This window comes from Salminus brasiliensis, chromosome 13 (genome assembly GCF_030463535.1).
Source record: "Salminus brasiliensis chromosome 13, fSalBra1.hap2, whole genome shotgun sequence".
Taxonomy (NCBI): Eukaryota; Metazoa; Chordata; class Actinopteri; order Characiformes; family Bryconidae; genus Salminus; species Salminus brasiliensis.
In genome coordinates this window covers 20718111-20736149 of record NC_132890.1, presented here as the reverse complement: position 1 = coordinate 20736149, position 18039 = coordinate 20718111, and the positions used below count along the sequence as shown (strand labels likewise).

The following is an 18039-nucleotide window of genomic DNA, read 5'->3' as shown; positions in this document are numbered from 1 at the left end:
TCTAATAAAGTGGCCAGTGTTCTAAACTCTTCCTCCTCTCCTCTTCAGCGGAGTATGAGAGTCTATGCAGTGCAGTTGGTCCTCCTCCCAACTCTCCTCGTTACGCTGAGCGTTTTGCCTCAGTACCTGGCAGAGGAGGGGGCTACGGTCGACCATACGGTTCGTCAGTGTACCCCGATACCCTCCCGGGCCAACCCGAATACGCCCCGACTGATTATGATGACTACAGCCCAGTGGGAGGAGCCGACCGACGCTCCGGACTCCGAGGACGAACACCCGACTCATATTCACCTTACATACCACCTGGATTGGGGTACGGATCCAGAGACTAGTTTCCCTTCTGGTGCACTTATTGCATCAGTTATTGTAATAGCTTACTGTATTTAATAAATGTATTATTTAATTATTATTTAATATTTAATGATCAGCATTAGCTATCAGATTTTTTCTTTAAAAAGTTTCTGTAATAAGTGTTAAGTGAGTTTCAAATAAACAAGCATTGCTCAGCACTGTCCTCTGAAGGCCTTGGTAACAAACATCAGATTAACAAACATTTCTAATGTGTTCATGATATGGATTATTGGTCTCTGCAGTGCTGGTCGTTATTATGAGGATGAGGATTACGATACAGCGCCGCTCCCCCCGTTTGGAGTGCCTGACCCCCGCGGAGAGCGAGCATTTGGGGCACGGCCTCGACCCCCTCTGGCTGAGGGCCACCCCCTTAGCCTGGCCCCCCTGCCTGAAGACACAGAGGTGGAAGATCCATGGAGAGCTGCCGCCCCCTTCCCCCCCTTCACTGACAGGAGAGGGGGAGGAGGAGGCCCGAGGAGAGTGTATGAAAGTGGGTACACAGCTAGCTAACGGGCCTTTACTTTTACTATTGCACTTTTACTTTAATTAGCAAACATGGACTGAAATGCTGACGTAGTGTTGTGATTGTGATTGTGATTGTGTGTGTGTGTGTGTGTGTGTGTTTCAGGGCAGTACGAGCCATTCGGTGGACTGATGGAGGGTGAGTGCGGGATACTGCAGGGCTGTGAGAATGGCCGCTGCGTCCGTGTCGGAGAGGGTTACACCTGTGACTGCTATGACGGGTATCAGCTGGACATGAGCTCTATGACCTGTATAGGTACAGCCTGTTTATTTTTTCCTCAAACTTAGAACCTTTTTTACTGTCGCTAACTCTTACTGCTAACTGACGATAGCTAATACTACCTAACTCTGCTAACTGACAATGCTATCTCGGTTAACTCTGCTTACTAAATTAGCTAATGCTAGCTACCTAACTCTGCTAACTGACAATAGCTAATACTACCTTACTTTGCTTACTAGAAATAGCTAATGCTACCTATCTCTGCTAACTGACAATAGCCAATGCTACCTATCTCTGCTAACTGACAATAGCCAATGCTACCTATCTCTGCTAACTGACAATAGCCAATGCTACCTAACTCTGCTAACTGACAATAGCCAATGCTACCTATCTCTGCTAACTGACAATAGCCAATGCTACCTAACTCTGCTAACTGACAATAGCCAATGCTACCTATCTCTGCTAACTGACAATAGCCAATGCTACTTAACTCTGCTAACTGACAATAGCCAATGCTACCTATCTCTGCTAATTGACAATAGCCAATGCTACCTAACTCTGCTAACTGACAATAGCCAATGCTACCTATCTCTGCTAACTGACAATAGCCAATGCTACTTAACTCTGCTAACTGACAATAGCCAATGCTACCTACTCTGCTAACTGACAATAGCCAATGCTACCTATCTCTGCTAACTGACAATAGCCAATGCTACCTACTCTGCTAACTGACAATAGCCAATGCTACTTAACTCTGCTAACTGACAATAGCCAATGCTACCTATCTCTGCTAACTGACAATAGCCAATGCTACCTACTCTGCTAACTGACAATAGCCAATGCTACCTATCTCTGCTAACTGACAATAGCCAATGCTACCTACTCTGCTAACTGACAATAGCCAATGCTACCTATCTCTGCTAACTGACAATAGCCAATGCTACCTAACTCTGCTAACTGACAATAGCCAATGCTACCTAACTCTGCTAACTGACAATAGCCAATGCTACCTACTCTGCTAACTGACAATAGCCAATGCTACCTAACTCTGCTAACTGACAATAGCCAATGCTACTTAACTCTGCTAACTGACAATAGCCAATGCTACCTACTCTGCTAACTGACAATAGCCAATGCTACCTACTCTGCTAACTGACAATAGCCAATGCTACCTAACTCTGCTAACTGACAATAGCCAATGCTACCTATCTCTGCTAACTGACAATAGCCAATGCTACCTAACTCTGCTAACTGACAATAGCCAATGCTACCTACTCTGCTAACTGACAATAGCCAATGCTACCTAACTCTGCTAACTGACAATAGCCAATGCTACCTATCTCTGCTAACTGACAATAGCCAATGCTACCTAACTCTGCTAACTGACAATAGCCAATGCTACCTATCTCTGCTAACTGACAATAGCCAATGCTACCTAACTCTGCTAACTGACAATAGCCAATGCTACCTACTCTGCTAACTGACAATAGCCAATGCTACCTAACTCTGCTAACTGACAATAGCCAATGCTACCTATCTCTGCTAACTGACAATAGCCAATGCTACCTAACTCTGCTAACTGACAATAGCCAATGCTACCTATCTCTGCTAACTGACAATAGCCAATGCTACCTAACTCTGCTAACTGACAATAGCCAATGCTACCTAACTCTGCTAACTGACAATAGCCAATGCTACCTATCTCTGCTAACTGACAATAGCCAATGCTACCTACTCTGCTAACTGACAATAGCCAATGCTACCTATCTCTGCTAACTGACAATAGCCAATGCTACCTAACTCTGCTAACTGACAATAGCCAATGCTACCTAACTCTGCTAACTGACAATAGCCAATGCTACCTACTCTGCTAACTGACAATAGCCAATGCTACCTAACTCTGCTAACTGACAATAGCCAATGCTACCTATCTCTGCTAACTGACAATAGCCAATGCTACCTAACTCTGCTAACTGACAATAGCCAATGCTACCTATCTCTGCTAACTGACAATAGCCAATGCTACCTAACTCTGCTAACTGACAATAGCCAATGCTACCTAACTCTGCTAACTGACAATAGCCAATGCTACCTATCTCTGCTAACTGACAATAGCCAATGCTACCTACTCTGCTAACTGACAATAGCCAATGCTACCTATCTCTGCTAACTGACAATAGCCAATGCTACCTAACTCTGCTAACTGACAATAGCCAATGCTACCTATCTCTGCTAACTGACAATAGCCAATGCTACCTAACTCTGCTAACTGACAATAGCCAATGCTACCTATCTCTGCTAACTGACAATAGCCAATGCTACCTAACTCTGATTGCAGAAAATAGCAGATGCTACCTAGCTACCTAACTGAGCTCTCAGAAAACAACCTCGCTGTCTAGAGAGTCACACAACGTCTCCCAGTTTGTTAAAGTTTGTTGTTGAAGTAGCAGTTGATCAAAGTTGTAGCCTTTGCTGCTAAAACCAGGTTGAGGAGTAGAACAGAATAATGATTTCATCAAAAACAAACTGCAGTATTTACATTTTTGACATCTTATTAATAAAACATGGAGATTTTTATAAGAAAATCCAAGTACTTAAAACGTTTGTTTGTTTGTTTGTTGATTTTGAATTTTTATTTTACTGTAGATGTGAACGAGTGTGAGGACCCGACCCTCCCGGAGTGTGTGAACGGTCGTTGTGTAAATACCGAAGGTTCATACAGGTGTGTGTGTCTCAGAGGATTCATTATGTCACGCAGACCAAACCACTGCATTCCAGCTTAATCATCAAAATACTAAGCAGAGGATACACACTCACCACACACACATTAACACCAGCGTTGTATGACCCATGTTAGTTGGCAGGGGTCAACTCTTAGACATTTTAGTCCTGAACAGTCCTTGTTTGATTGTATTGTGGCTGTAAATTTGTTTTTTATTCTTTTATATGTTAAATAAATACTCACACAAATACAGGCAGTGTACAGGCGTCCATCAGCACAGATACTATAATACTCTGAACACTGATCTGAGATCACACACACAGATATAGCCACTATAACCCCACATTTACAGTGCTTCATTTCTACAGGCCAGATCAGAGCTAAGATTGCGCAACTGAGACGTGAAACGAGAGGCACGTTTTGTGAGCGCTAAAGCACTACAATTATTTCTTTCTTGAATATCTTTCTAATGGTGGGAGAGAAAAGGGTGTGTATCTGTGTCAATGATTGTTATAAGCAACCAAAACATGCAGGTGATATTAATTTTTTGATCTAGAGTATGTTCATTTCAATAGACTGTCACAGGCGTTGTTGGTGAGAGCCGAGTGCTCGTCTTTAAATTGCATTGTAAGTGGCAGTCATGTGGGACCAAGCCCCGGGTGCCAGTATAGAGCCAGTAGAGCACAATTGAAAAAGACTTTTGGACATGACTTTGAATTTATACATGTGTTAAACTTAATGAACTGCGTAGATCCACAGCAGTTATCCTGTGTTTCTGACTCAAAAAGGACCAGAATTGTAAAATTGGAAGCATTAACTTTTTGTTTTTGTGAACAGTGAGCACCCAGAGTCGGGAAGGAAGAAGAAAAAAAAGCAAATGGAATTTTGGTTCCATGTAAATAAAAAATATATTTACCCAACACAATTACTGTAGTTACATTCTTAGTTTACATCTTAATTTCTTTTATTAAATGAATGTAACATCATTCAGTAATTTGTATGAAAGCATTAGAATTTGGTAAATATTTGAAACAAGTAAATTGAAGTTTTTATGTCTGTCCACTGGCAAAACAGCAGCCTCACACAGTCGCTCTGCTTCGGCAGCTTTAGGTCAGAAGCCCCGTGAGCTAAATCCACTCTTGCAGTTTGTTTTTTTTCCACATCCAACACCGAGCCGTTAAACAAAAGCACTGCAGAAGTGTTCCACTCGGCCGGCTGTGATCTAGAACTTCACTGTGTTGCCCGCTATTACCAGCTTCTGTTTACACATATGAGCTTCCAGCTGATCTCCTTGGAACCTAGCTGTCCTGCTGGGTTGACTTTACTAAGATTTCCACTCCAGGTTGTACTGAACCCCTTCCTGCTACATTACACTATTACAAAAAGTAGAAGGGCTACAAACGGCTCTTTGAGCAATGCTGTAGAGTGTGTTATATCTAGAACACTGGTAAAGAACCTTTAAATCCAGAGATTTTTTAGCTTCTTCACACACTGTCTATTAAAAACATAGTTCTTTATGGAAGCAAAGGCGGATCTACTATAGCCTTACTCCGAGAGCCCTTTGTAGCGCCTTTATTTGTAGACTAGTCACTCCTCTCTATATCAGGGGATCAGTGAGTGTATTGTATGAGCCTGAGCTTCTATCTACAGTTTGGGAATTCAGATGCTGAAAAGTATATAGACTGAGTTTATTTGAAAGCAGTTATCTGTGAGTATTAGAATGTATTAGAATGGTATTACGTGTTTTTTTTTTTATTATTAATGTATTGTTTATATTATGTGGCTGATTCTTCTCTCTCTTCCACAGTTCATTACAACATGTAACACACAATGCACTGTATTTGTGGAAGAGTTGGAAACCATGATTAATTGTATATTTTTAAAAGACGATCGTTTGTTCAGTATTTTGTCTACGACTTTTTTGATATGCCCAATGCTGATGTATGAAACTGAACATCTATTTGCACACATGCCAGTTGTGTTGTATGTTTACTGACCGTGACATATCTATTAAAACATTTTTACCCTTCGATTAAAACTGTTTCGTTGTTTCTGGTTAATTGTTTCACTTCACAGTCCTGCTCAGTAGGGTGGTTTGAGGTTAAAACGTAATCTGGATATTTACAGTCGTTAAACAGATTCCAAAAGAACGCGCTTGTTCTCAGAAGCGGCCCAGGGCATACTCGAATTACGAGCACCAAAATATCACAATAAAAAATAAATACTGCAAGAATAACATTGAATATTAAAATGAAATGGTATTACCATTTACAGGTAAAAGCTCATTTTTATATAACATTTTTTTGATCGTTGGCCCACCGAGACTAGTTTAATCAATTTCTTCTGTTGGCTGCTGGGCAAATGCACTGCTGGGGTTGTCGATAAAGGCCTGGGTGTTTCAGCATATTGCACAATATCTCTCTCCCTATAAAATGATGACACATCTGGTGCTGACATGGTGGTATGGGGGGCCCCAAATAAAAAGTAGGGGCCCATAAAGGCTTGGGCCGGCCTTGATTTCCAAGGACTTTCTGTACCATAACACTGTGTGATTTTATTGTATAAGTGTGTTTGAGGACTGAGTTGTGTGCAGAAGTCCCAGAATTCCTTCCTGTATTATTTAGATCTCCTTCTTTTTGGTGGAATAATAGAGCACTGCTTCGATTAACACCTCACAGTGACAGCTAGCCAGACTAAAGTACAGCTTCCAAACATGGTGAGGGTAGTTTCACACACGTTTACTGTAACTAAGACCCCTAAAGTAAACAGTGAGAGACCCCCTCCCCCATATACATTGTGACAGCAGCTGATGTTTTGTACACAGGTGGATCAGGAACGTACTGTAGATGTGATGAGTTTGATGGGGCTGATATTTGCTGTTCTACTTTGTGGTGTAAATAAATGTACAGTGTTTGACACAGCAGCCTCTTTTCACTGGTCACATTTATTTGGACGCAGATATGTGGATGTGTTTAGGTTGGAAAGCTGGTCTGTTCTAATACTGTAGAACTGTGTTGAATTAATAATAATGTTTATAATGTTGTTTTTTTTATTAATTAATTAATTATTAATGTTTTTTATTTACCAGATTGGAGGAAGTTGTAGCATTCGCTCCCACTCTGCTTTCAGCTTAACTGGTCATGAATGATAAAAAACACGTTTTTATCTGTAACAAAGATGTGCAGAATGTTTGTGTGAAAATTTTGTTAATGTCATTCAGATACTTTGAAAATCACATTACATTACATTACATATTACATTTATGGCATTTAGCAGACGCTCTTATCCAGAGCAACTTACAAAGTGCTTTGCTATTTACCCAAGAAAAACCTTAGCTAGTTAGAATAGACCAATAATTCAAAGGATATCATACAGTACGCCACTCTCCAGTTTATATAAAAACTATTACATGCAAAAACACTGCAAAACTATCATTGTGTTTTATTTTAGTCAAAGCGTGATCGAGTTGATTGAGTCTCTCCTGGTTAAGGTTCTCTCAGGTTCTGTCCCCCCTCACGTGCTTTGTGTAAGTAGGCTCCTAACCTGCTTATCAGGCTCCCTAACCCTAATGCTCTGTGTGTTTATGTGAATACAGCCCCTAAGCCTTTTTATAGGCCAATCCAACCACATCACGCAAACACAAGCTCATTAATGAGGTTCACTTCGCTCAGAATTTACCCTGGCGGATTGCAGGAGCAGCGGAATATCAGCTTTCACAGCAGCACGGCGTACTGAACTCAACAGTACACTGAACACTGAAGGCAAAACATACAGGATCTGTTCGAATCAATGCAAAAATGACAGATCCTCAAACCACTGCACAACTGACTTTGTGTTTATTGAACAATTACTATGAAATAGATACAGCATATTGCTGAAACTGATACTCCTTCTTAAAAACGAGATATGATAACTTATAATAATATATAAATAAGCCTTCATCTGATTGGCCAGCTCATCTCATACCCATCATATCCACCCATACCCATCCATTCCCGTGCCTGTTCATGCCCGGTCCATATGCACCTATACCCACCCATATCTATACCCAAACATAAAGATCTATCCATCCATAGCGTAGCTATTCCCATGCATGCCTTGTAACATTAGTGCTCTTCTGTAATAATTAGTAATAATGTAATAATAATGCATTAATTTTGATTTATCACTTTTTATATTATTCATAACTGTGAGGTTTGAAGTTCCACTGTTAATATAAACATGCACTGTAAACCTAAAGCTGATACTTTATGGACAAAAGTATTTGGGCACCTACACATATTACATATACAGGAGCTTTTAAGACATTCCATTCTAAATCTATAGGCATTAATATGGAGTTGGCGACATTTCTTTTTTAACTCTAAGTGGTCTGCTACTTCGTGGCTCATTTGCTTACTTTTCAATAACACCACTTACGATTGATGGTGAAATATCTATGGAGGGAGGAAATTTCATTACATTATTACAGAACCACACTAGAATTCAGTGAGCCCTTTAGAACCATCCGTTCTTTCACTAATGTGTGTAAAGGCAGACTGCATGGCTAGGTGCTTGATTTTATACACCTGTGGCAATAGGGCTGAATGAAACACCTGGATTCAATGATTAAAAGGTGTGTCCCAATACTTTTGTCCACATAGCGTAGTTGGTTATTTAGGCCGTGTACAAATGATAATGTGCAGTTTCATTATAACATACCTGAGACTAACAAACATCAAACCCTTGTAACATGGTGACTGTAGCTCCAGGCTTCTGAACAGGGCTGAATACCAAGGAAACATGAGTAACATTATTTATAATAACAGTCAATACTTATTAGGGCTGATATTGTGGACGGAAGCTGCCGGGATGTTGTGTGTGTGTGTGTGTGTGTGTGTGTGTGTGTGTGTGTCAGTATTAGAGGTGGTGAGTTGGAGTCAGCAGTCTGTCAGATTAGTCAGTGTGGTGACAGTGCAGGAAAAGAGCAGCCTGCCCTGCCCTGGCCTGCTTCACCTACTGGCCCAAATTCAGCTTCAACAACCTTCACACACACACACACACACACTGTGCCAGCTAAGGAATCAGTGAAAGGATTGACACTAAAGCACTAATATATGGTTACAATTGTAAGAAAACCTTGTTTAAGTTCACTTAGTGCAGCACTTTTACTCTGGTTGTTCCACGCTGTAAAGAGCAGCTGGTGATTTAAACAATATCGAAAATTTTAAAAAATGAAGTTATGTAATTTTCCTATGGCAGCAACGTTTGCCCTTATGCTAGAAATGTAACTTTTACCTTTATGTAACCTTTATGTAACTAAACATATGACGTCACTTCCCTCTCAAAGCTAATAAAAATAAAGACATGCGGTTTTCATATGACAATAAAACAAATCTTATGAATGCTGATATACACAAATGTAGACTGTATGTAATGTGTCTATTAAGGATTTAGATTAAATCATACCAAATAGTTCTCTGTTAATAAAAAATTTAAAATAAAATACACTAATAGTAATTTTAGATTATAATGCATTGTACATTATTATTTTATTACAAAACAAAATACTACAACTTAGTAGTAGTAGTAACACTAGTAGTAGTAGTAACATTAATAGTAGTAGTAATAGTCATTGTGGTAGTAGTAGTACAAGTATTAGCAGTAGCAGTAATAGTAGCAATAGTAGTAGTAACAGTAGTAGTAGCATCAGTAGTAGTAGCAATAGTAGTAGTAGTAGCAGTAGCATCAGTAGCAGTAGCAATAGTAGTAATAGTAGCAGTAGTAGCAATAGTAGTAGCGGTAGCAGTAGTTGTAGTAGTAGTAGTAGTAGCAGTAGTAGTAGCAGTAGCAACAGTAGTAATAGTAGTAGTAGCAGTAGTAGGAGTAATAGTAGTAACAGTAGTAGTAGTAGCACTAGTAGTATCAGTAGTAGTAGAAGCAGTAGGAGTAGTAGTAGTAGTTGTAATAGTAGCAGTAGTAGGAGTAATAACAATAGTAGTAGCACTAGTAGTAGTAATAGTAGTAGCAGTAGTTGTAGTAACAGTAGCATCAGTAATAATAGTAGTAGCAGTAGTAGTAATAGTAGCAGTAGTAGTAATAGTAGTAGCAGTAATAATAGTAGTAGTAGTAGTAGTAATAGTAGTAGCAGTAATACTAGTAGTAGCAGTAGTAATAGTAGTAGTTGTTGTAATAGTAGTAGCAGTAGAAATAATAGTATGTGCAGTAGTAGTAGTAACAGTAGTAGTAGTAACAGTAGTACTTGTAATAGTAGTAGCAGTAATAGTAGTAGCAGCAGTAGTAGTAGTAGTAGTAGTAACAGTAGTAGTAGTAGTAGTAATAGTAGTAACAGTAGTAGTAGTAGTAACAGTAGTAGTAGTAGTAGTAGTAATAATAGTAGTAGCAGCAGTAGTAGTAGTAGTAGTAACAGTAGTACTTGTAATAGTAGTAGCAGTAATAGTAGTAGCAGCAGTAGTAGTAGTAGTAATAGTAGTAACAGTAGTAGTAGTAGTAACAGTAGTAGTAGTAGTAGTAATAATAGTAGTAGCAGTAGTAGTAGTAGTAGTAGTAACAGTAGTAGTTGTAATAGTGGTAGCAGTAATAGTAGTAGCAGTAGTAGTAGTAACAGTTGTAGCAGTAGTAGTTATAGTAGTAGCAACAGTAGTAGTAGTAATAGTAATAGTAGTAATGAGGCAGTAGGATATGCTGTTGGTTAGAGTAAAGTGAGTGTTTATGTTTATGGGCTTAGTGTTGGTGAAAGTAAAGTGAGTGTTTGTGGGTTCAGTGTTGGTGAGAGTAAAGTGAGTGTTTATGTTTATGTGCTCAGTGTCTGTGTTAGTGAGAGTAAAGTGAGTGTTTATGTTTGTGGGCTCAGTGTCTGTGTTAGTGAGAGTAAAGTGAGTGTTTGTGGGCTCAGTGTCTGTGTTGGTGAGAGTAAAGTAAGTGTTTATGTTTGTGGGCTCAGTGTCGGTGTTAGAGTAAAGTTAGTGTTTATGTTTGTGGGCTCAGTGTCGGTGTTAGTTAGAGTAAAGTGAGTGTTTATGTTTGTGGGCTCAGTGTCTGTGTTAGTGAGAGTAAAGTAAGTGTTTATGTTTGTGGGCTCAGTGTCTGTGTTAGTGAGAGTAAAGTGAGTGTTTGTGGGCTCAGTGTCTGTGTTGGTGAGAGTAAAGTAAGTGTTTATGTTTGTGGGCTCAGTGTCGGTGTTAGAGTAAAGTTAGTGTTTATGTTTGTGGGCTCAGTGTCGGTGTTAGTTAGAGTAAAGTGAGTGTTTATGTTTGTGGGCTCAGTGTCTGTGTTAGTGAGAGTAAAGTAAGTGTTTATGTTTGTGGGCTCAGTGTCTGTGTTGATGAGAGTAAAGTAAGTGTTTATGTTTGTGGGCTCAGTGTCGGTTTTGGTGAGAGTATAGTTAGTGTTTATGTTTGTGGGCTCAGTGTCGGTTTTGGTGAGAGTAAAGTGAGTGTTTATGTTTGTGGGCTCAGTATCTGTGTTAGTGAGAGTAAAGTTAGTGTTTATGTTTGTGGGCTCAGTGTCTGTGTTGATGAGAGTAAAGTAAGTGTTTATGTTTGTGGGCTCAGTGTCGGTTTTGGTGAGAGTATAGTTAGTGTTTATGTTTGTGGGCTCAGTGTCGGTTTTGGTGAGAGTAAAGTGAGTGTTTATGTTTGTGGGCTCAGTATCTGTGTTAGTGAGAGTAAAGTTAGTGTTTATGTTTGTGGGCTCAGTGTCTGTGTTGGTGAGAGTAAAGTGAGTGTTTGTGGGCTCAGTGTCTGTGTTGGTGAGAGTAAAGTAAGTGTTTATGTTTGTGGGCTCAGTGTCGGTGTTAGTGAGAGTAAAGTGAGTGTTTATGTTTGTGGGCTCAGTGTCTGTGTTAGTGAGAGTAAATTGAGTGTTTGTGGGCTCAGTGTCTGTGTTAGAGTAAAGTAAGTGTTTATGTTTGTGGGCTCAGTGTCTGTGTTAGTGAGAGTAAAGTAAGTGTTTATGTTTGTGGGCTCAGTGTCTGTGTTGGTGAGAGTAAAGTAAGTGTTTATGTTTGTGGGCTCAGTGTCGGTGTTAGAGTAAAGTTAGTGTTTATGTTTGTGGGCTCAGTGTCTGTGTTAGTTAGAGTAAAGTAAGTGTTTATGTTTGTGGGCTCAGTGTCTGTGTTGATGAGAGTAAAGTAAGTGTTTATGTTTGTGGGCTCAGTGTCGGTGTTAGTTAGAGTAAAGTGAGTGTTTATGTTTGTGGGCTCAGTGTCTGTGTTAGTGAGAGTAAAGTGAGTGTTTATGTTTGTGGGCTCAGTGTTGGTGTTAGTTAGAGTAAAGTGAGTGTTTATGTTTGTGGGCTCAGTGTCTGTGTTAGTGAGAGTAAAGTAAGTGTTTATGTTTGTGGGCTCAGTGTCTGTGTTAGTGAGAGTAAAGTAAGTGTTTATGTTTGTGGGCTCAGTGTCTGTGTTAGTGAGAGTAAAGTAAGTGTTTATGTTTGTGGGCTCAGTGTCGGTTTTGGTGAGAGTAAAGTGAGTGTTTATGTTTGTGGGCTCAGTGTCGGTTTTGGTGAGAGTAAAGTGAGTGTTTATGTTTGTGGGCTCAGTGTCTGTGTTAGTGAGAGTAAAGTGAGTGTTTATGTTTATGTGCTCAGTGTCGGTGTTGGTGAGAGTAAAGTGAGTGTTTGTGGGCTCAGTGTCTGTGTTGGTGAGAGTAAAGTGAGTGTTTGTGGGCTCAGTGTCTGTGTTAGTGAGAGTAAAGTAAGTGTTTATGTTTGTGGGCTCAGTGTCTGTGTTGGTGAGAGTAAAGTGAGTGTTTGTGGGCTCAGTGTCTGTGTTGGTGAGAGTAAAGTAAGTGTTTATGTTTGTGGGCTCAGTGTCGGTGTTAGTGAGAGTAAAGTGAGTGTTTATGTTTGTGGGCTCAGTGTCTGTGTTGGTGAGAGTAAAGTGAGTGTTTATGTTTGTGGGCTCAGTGTCGGTGTTAGTGAGAGTAAAGTGAGTGTTTATGTTTGTGGGCTCAGTGTCTGTGTTGGTGAGAGTAAATTGGCTCAGTTTGTTGCTGAGACTGACTTTCTGAGGGATTAGATCCTCAGAGCAGTGAGACAGGTGTCAGCGCCTGGCCTAGACAATAATCCCCTCACCTGCCAGAGAGAGAGCGAGAGAGAGAGATACTCACTCTACAGTGGATCACAACTAGGTCAATGTTCCGTAACAATGGGCTGAAAGCGGGTCAACGCTGCACAGCTGGAGACAAGTGGCCTACACTTCTAGGAACTGCTCTAATTCCACTCAAGTGGCACACTGCAGTGGTGTGATAACACTGTGCTAATTATATTCACACACGCATACACACACAGTACAGGAGTGTGATGTGTAGTAATAATAAGAAGAAAAAGACAAAAATGTTATAACATAACAGTATATATACCATATATATATATAACAACAGCTAGCCAGCCTTCAGTGTTTAGCCATGATTTATAGTGAACTATGCATGATTTGTTACAGTAAAATCATTATTGCTTATTGCTTTTAGAAAACAGCAACACAATTGCCTTTCATTAATAATACGAATCGTAATGTGCGTTTATTCCACCAAGTAATGTAACTTATTATCAGGTTACCATTGCTAAGCAACCATGACAGAAACTACAGTGTATTCATTTTTATCATGTAAACAAATGTAATTATTATACTATAGCAGTGTTTAATGCAGAACTCATTGCGTAATAAGTACAAAATTACCCCCAAACACCCCAGAAGATAATGCTAATTTTCTTTAGTGTCTTTCAGGTGTTTTGCTAACATCAAGCTAACAAGCTTGTGTGTCCCTATTCCTGTACTGCAACAGAATCTCCTCTGGTTTCATCACTTCCTATGTAGTGCACAAGGGAACAAGGGAACAGCTCCTGCGCCTACGCTAAAATGTAAACATCGACAGCTAGCAGTGGGTTGTCCACACCTTGGCAATATAAGAACACAGGGAAAGTGAGGTTTAGGTCGACTCAAAAGCAAGAGCACATGAAACAGGGATAAAACTGATAAAATGCGTGGCATCAACTGAAACCTCAAATAGACAACAGAATATGGGGTCCCAAAAAAAGGAATCAGCTGGAGCCAGCTGAGAAACCAGTCACTAGCTAAATACTGTATTAACTGCATGTCTAATTTCACTATAATAACTATGTCTCAACCAAATCTACCTCTAAACCTGTTTAATATCTATATCTGAAATTCTAAATATGATTATTAACAATTAAATCCACAAATCTGCTGTTCTGCTTTTATACATATAGCTACATATTCTCTGTTCTCGCTCATGAACGAGGCGTTTCTGTCTGCTGAACTGCTGCTCTAGAAATCCTCAAACCAGTGCAATCACAGAAATGATGTTTCTTCTTCATTCTGCTGCTGGGCTGTATCTGCATGATTTTTATTATTGGATTAAATGATTAGGTAAGTACATAATTCGACAGTTCCCCTAATCGACAGCAGTTAGTCATTACAAGAGTTCCGGCCACGCAAGTGGACTAGTTCAGAACCGTTTCTCCCTCAAACAATGTATCCCTCCGCTGAACGGCGTTGCTATAAATGATATAAATTATATGATAACCAAACCTTAGCGTAGCGCTAAATGCCCTGAGCAAAAGAAAACCAGAATGACCTCAAATAAAACTAAAAGAATTAAGACAAGAATACGCAACAACAAACAACAAACGGACAAGAAAAACGCGAGTGGGGTAACAGAGTTTGTTTTGTTGGTCTATGTATGTAGCTAAGAAGCTTGAGAAGAAACAGCAGCCGGTCTAACGTTACGTTGAGTGAGTGGAGTTCTTTACTGTGACAGAGCAACAAGCCTCAGGTTTAGCTCCAACTCCAGGAAATGAACAGTAACAATAAGACGTATCGAAAGGAACGTTCACATCGCAGTTTATTTTTTACTTTATTTATTTTCCAAACTGTTTTATAAAAGCAATACAACATTCTAGGTCATCTATTATTGTGAAATAACAGCAAGGCTTTAATAAAATACAAATCTTTTGGGGATTATGTGTGCCGCACAACACCCTGCATGTACCCTGCCACCATTTGGATAACTTTCTCTACCACCAAACCCACTCTGATTGACTTCACACTCTACTGTTTAATCCTGCAGAACAATGTAGTTTGAGGTGGACTGTAAAGGGTGGGATGTACTGTTGTGTGTTTTTAACTTTTCAGTGATGGAGGCCGTGGCGGTTGGTGGTTATATAAGAGAGGACCGCTTTGAGCTCATTAAGAGGTGGTGTGATGCTCCAGCTCCTCACCGTGGCACAGTGTGTGCATGCGAAAGTGTCGCCTCAGCAAATCTGCAATCTTCAGGCCTGGCATCACCTCAAGGCTAATCACTGAAATGCCCACACATACACCTCCTGCAGGTAATCCGTGGCACACTGCACTTTGCCTGACCCACTGACTTTCACTTTATCTCTCTTCACTTGTTCCAATTCAGTCCACAGAGAGGGTGCTTCCTTCTTAAGGGCATTTATCACTATCTTACACTTGCTAGCAGAACTGACCCTATAGTACATATTTGTACACGAGTTGGATTGTGATACAGTACTTATACTTTCACTATAGTACAGTTTCTGATCTTTTAATTGAGTTAGATTGTGTTATAGTATCTATATGTTCACTATAGTACAGTTTCTGATCTTTTAATTGAGTTAGATTGTGTTACAGTATCTATACATTTGCTATAGTACAGTTTCTGATCTTTAATTGAGTTAGATTGTGTTACAGTATCTATATTTTCACTATAGTACAGTTTCTGATCTTTTAATTGAGTTAGATTGTGTTACAGTATCTATATTTTCACTATAGTACAGTTTCTGATCTTTTAATTGAGTTAGATTGTGTTATAGTATCTATACGTTCACTATAGTACAGTTTCTGATCTTTAATTGAGTTAGATTGTGTTACAGTATCTATATGTTCACTATAGTACAGTTTCTGATCTTTTAATTGAGTTAGATTGTGTTACAGTATCTATACGTTCACTATAGTACAGTTTCTGATCTTTAATTGAGTTAGATTGTGTTACAGTATCTATATTTTCACTATAGTACAGTTTCTGATCTTTTAATTTAGTTAGATAGTGATACAGTATCTATACGTTCACTATAGTATAGTTTCTGATCTTTTAATTGAGTTAGATTGTGTTACAGTATCTATATTTTCACTATAGTACAGTTTCCGATCTTTTAATTGAGTTAGATAGTGATACAGTCTTATACTTTCACTATAGTACAGTTTCTGATCTTTAATTGAGTTAGATTGTGATACAGTACCCATACTTTCTCTGTAGTTCAGTTTCTGAACTTTTGAGTTAGATTGTGAGACAGTACCCATACCTTCACTATAGTGCAGTTTCTGATATTTTAATTGAGTTAAATTATAATATAGTACACATATGTTCACTATAGTGCATTTTTTGCTCTCTTAATTGAGTTAGATTGTGTTACATTATCTATATTTTTACTATGTCATTTTCTTCTGAACAATATAGTTTAAATCAGTACAGGAATCTGTACTCATTTCAAGCCTCTTAAGGCAGTGGTCTGTGTACACTGATAACTGATTGAACTAGACTGGCTGCTCTGAGGTCAGCCAGTGTATCTGTATCCATTACTTTTCCTGTGTCTGTGCAGGACAGTGGTGTTTCTAGCACAGAAACTTCTGTGTTTTGAGAGTAAACAGTGGAGTGAGCGGGTCGGGGGAAGTGTTCACTGCTGCTCACCTGACCAGTTTATTTTAGTACATTCAACACGCAGGTACTGGAAATGCATCTATTTACACACAACATACCTGTTTAACTAAAGCTGTAATGCTATGACAGCACACACACACACACACACACACACACATAATAATAAGAGAATATGAATATATTCTCATTAGTTTTGACATACATCTGTTCTGGTTTTTATGTATTCAGTTCCATTACCAGCTCATCTGATTTAACATCATTAAGCTCTGATGTAGTAAAGTAGGTGTTGGATGAGAACTATAAAAAATAATGTATGTTAATATAGTATTAAAACATTCATAATAAATTAATCGAGAGATATTCATCCAATGCATGTTCTTATGTATGGCATACTTACATTATATATATATATATATATATATATATATATGCAAAAGTTTGGCAGCCCTTGTCTAAATCTCACAAACTTTATATATTCTTGTCAACATTTTAAAGATTTAAGTTTTTTTATTGATATAATTAAAAGTGAAGGAGCACCATGCAAAATACCAAGAAAATATTCATAAATAACTGCCTGTAGAAATGCCAGAAAGCCACATTAAAACCCCTCTTTGACCTCCAGGAAGCAGACTCTGGCGTGGTGGTGCACTGTTGTACTGCTGAGTCATCAGCAGAAAACCATTTCTGCATCCAAAATGTAGCTGAATGAATTTTTTTTTAATTTTTTGAGCAAAAGTACATTTGAAAAATGGTGCAGAACTGCTCTTGAAAAGAACACCTTTCCAACAGCAGGGGGATGGATTGATCATGCTTTGGGCTTGTGTTGGAGCCAGTGGCATGGGGCACATTTCACTGGTGGAGTTAAGAATTAATAACAACCCTAAACATCCTAAACATAAAAATCCACAATGAAATACCTCGAGAGGCTTTGCCATGGCCCTCACAGTCCACCAACGTAAACATCATCAAAGATCTGTGGATAGATGGTCCAGAATTAGCCATTTATTTTAGTTCAGTCTATACTTTCAGACCTGTACTGATGTAGCAAACACAGATTTTAGTTCTAGAAATAAATTAGAAATCTGTTATTCACTAAAGTATTCAGAGCCTGTATTTAGTGCTTTATAGAAGCCTTTACAAAGTATATATGCAAAAGTTTGTGCACCCCTGGTCCAATTACACAGCTGAACACAAACCCTGAATGTAGGATTTTACTGTTCTTTTGTAAAATCTATGATGAACTTTGATTACACAGTGACTGCATGGAGAGACCGTCTCTCTCTCTCTCTGTCTCTCTCTGTCTCTGTCTCTCTCTCTCTCTCTAGACATGTGTGAGTGTTTGAGGATTTAACAAAAGAAGGGTTGTACCTGTGTGTGGATTAGAGCTCCAGACTCCGCCCCCTTAGAGTTCAGCAGTTAAATAGGCCTGAAGCTGCAGCGGGCTGGCTTTACTGTCTCAGCACTCCTGTCCCTCTCTCTCCCTCTCTCTCTCTCTCTCTCTCTCACTCTCTCTCACTCTCTCTCCTCAGTGGATTTGGAAG

The 18039-nt window shown here is 39.2% G+C and overlaps 1 protein-coding gene across 2 annotated transcripts in view; it reads left to right on the top strand.

Moving 5' to 3' along the window:
* Nucleotides 1-5853, top strand: part of ltbp4 (latent transforming growth factor beta binding protein 4) — an 85349-nt gene extending 79496 nt beyond the window's left edge. For both annotated transcript variants that reach the window (XM_072695307.1, XM_072695305.1), the window contains 4 exons: nt 49-313; nt 594-841; nt 980-1129; nt 3740-5853. In XM_072695307.1, the coding sequence (XP_072551408.1) occupies nt 49-313; nt 594-841; nt 980-1129; nt 3740-3876 (800 nt within the window). In that variant the 3' untranslated portion in view covers nt 3877-5853. The remainder of the gene's footprint in view (nt 1-48; nt 314-593; nt 842-979; nt 1130-3739) is intronic.
* Nucleotides 5854-18039: the final 12186 nt, after the last annotated feature.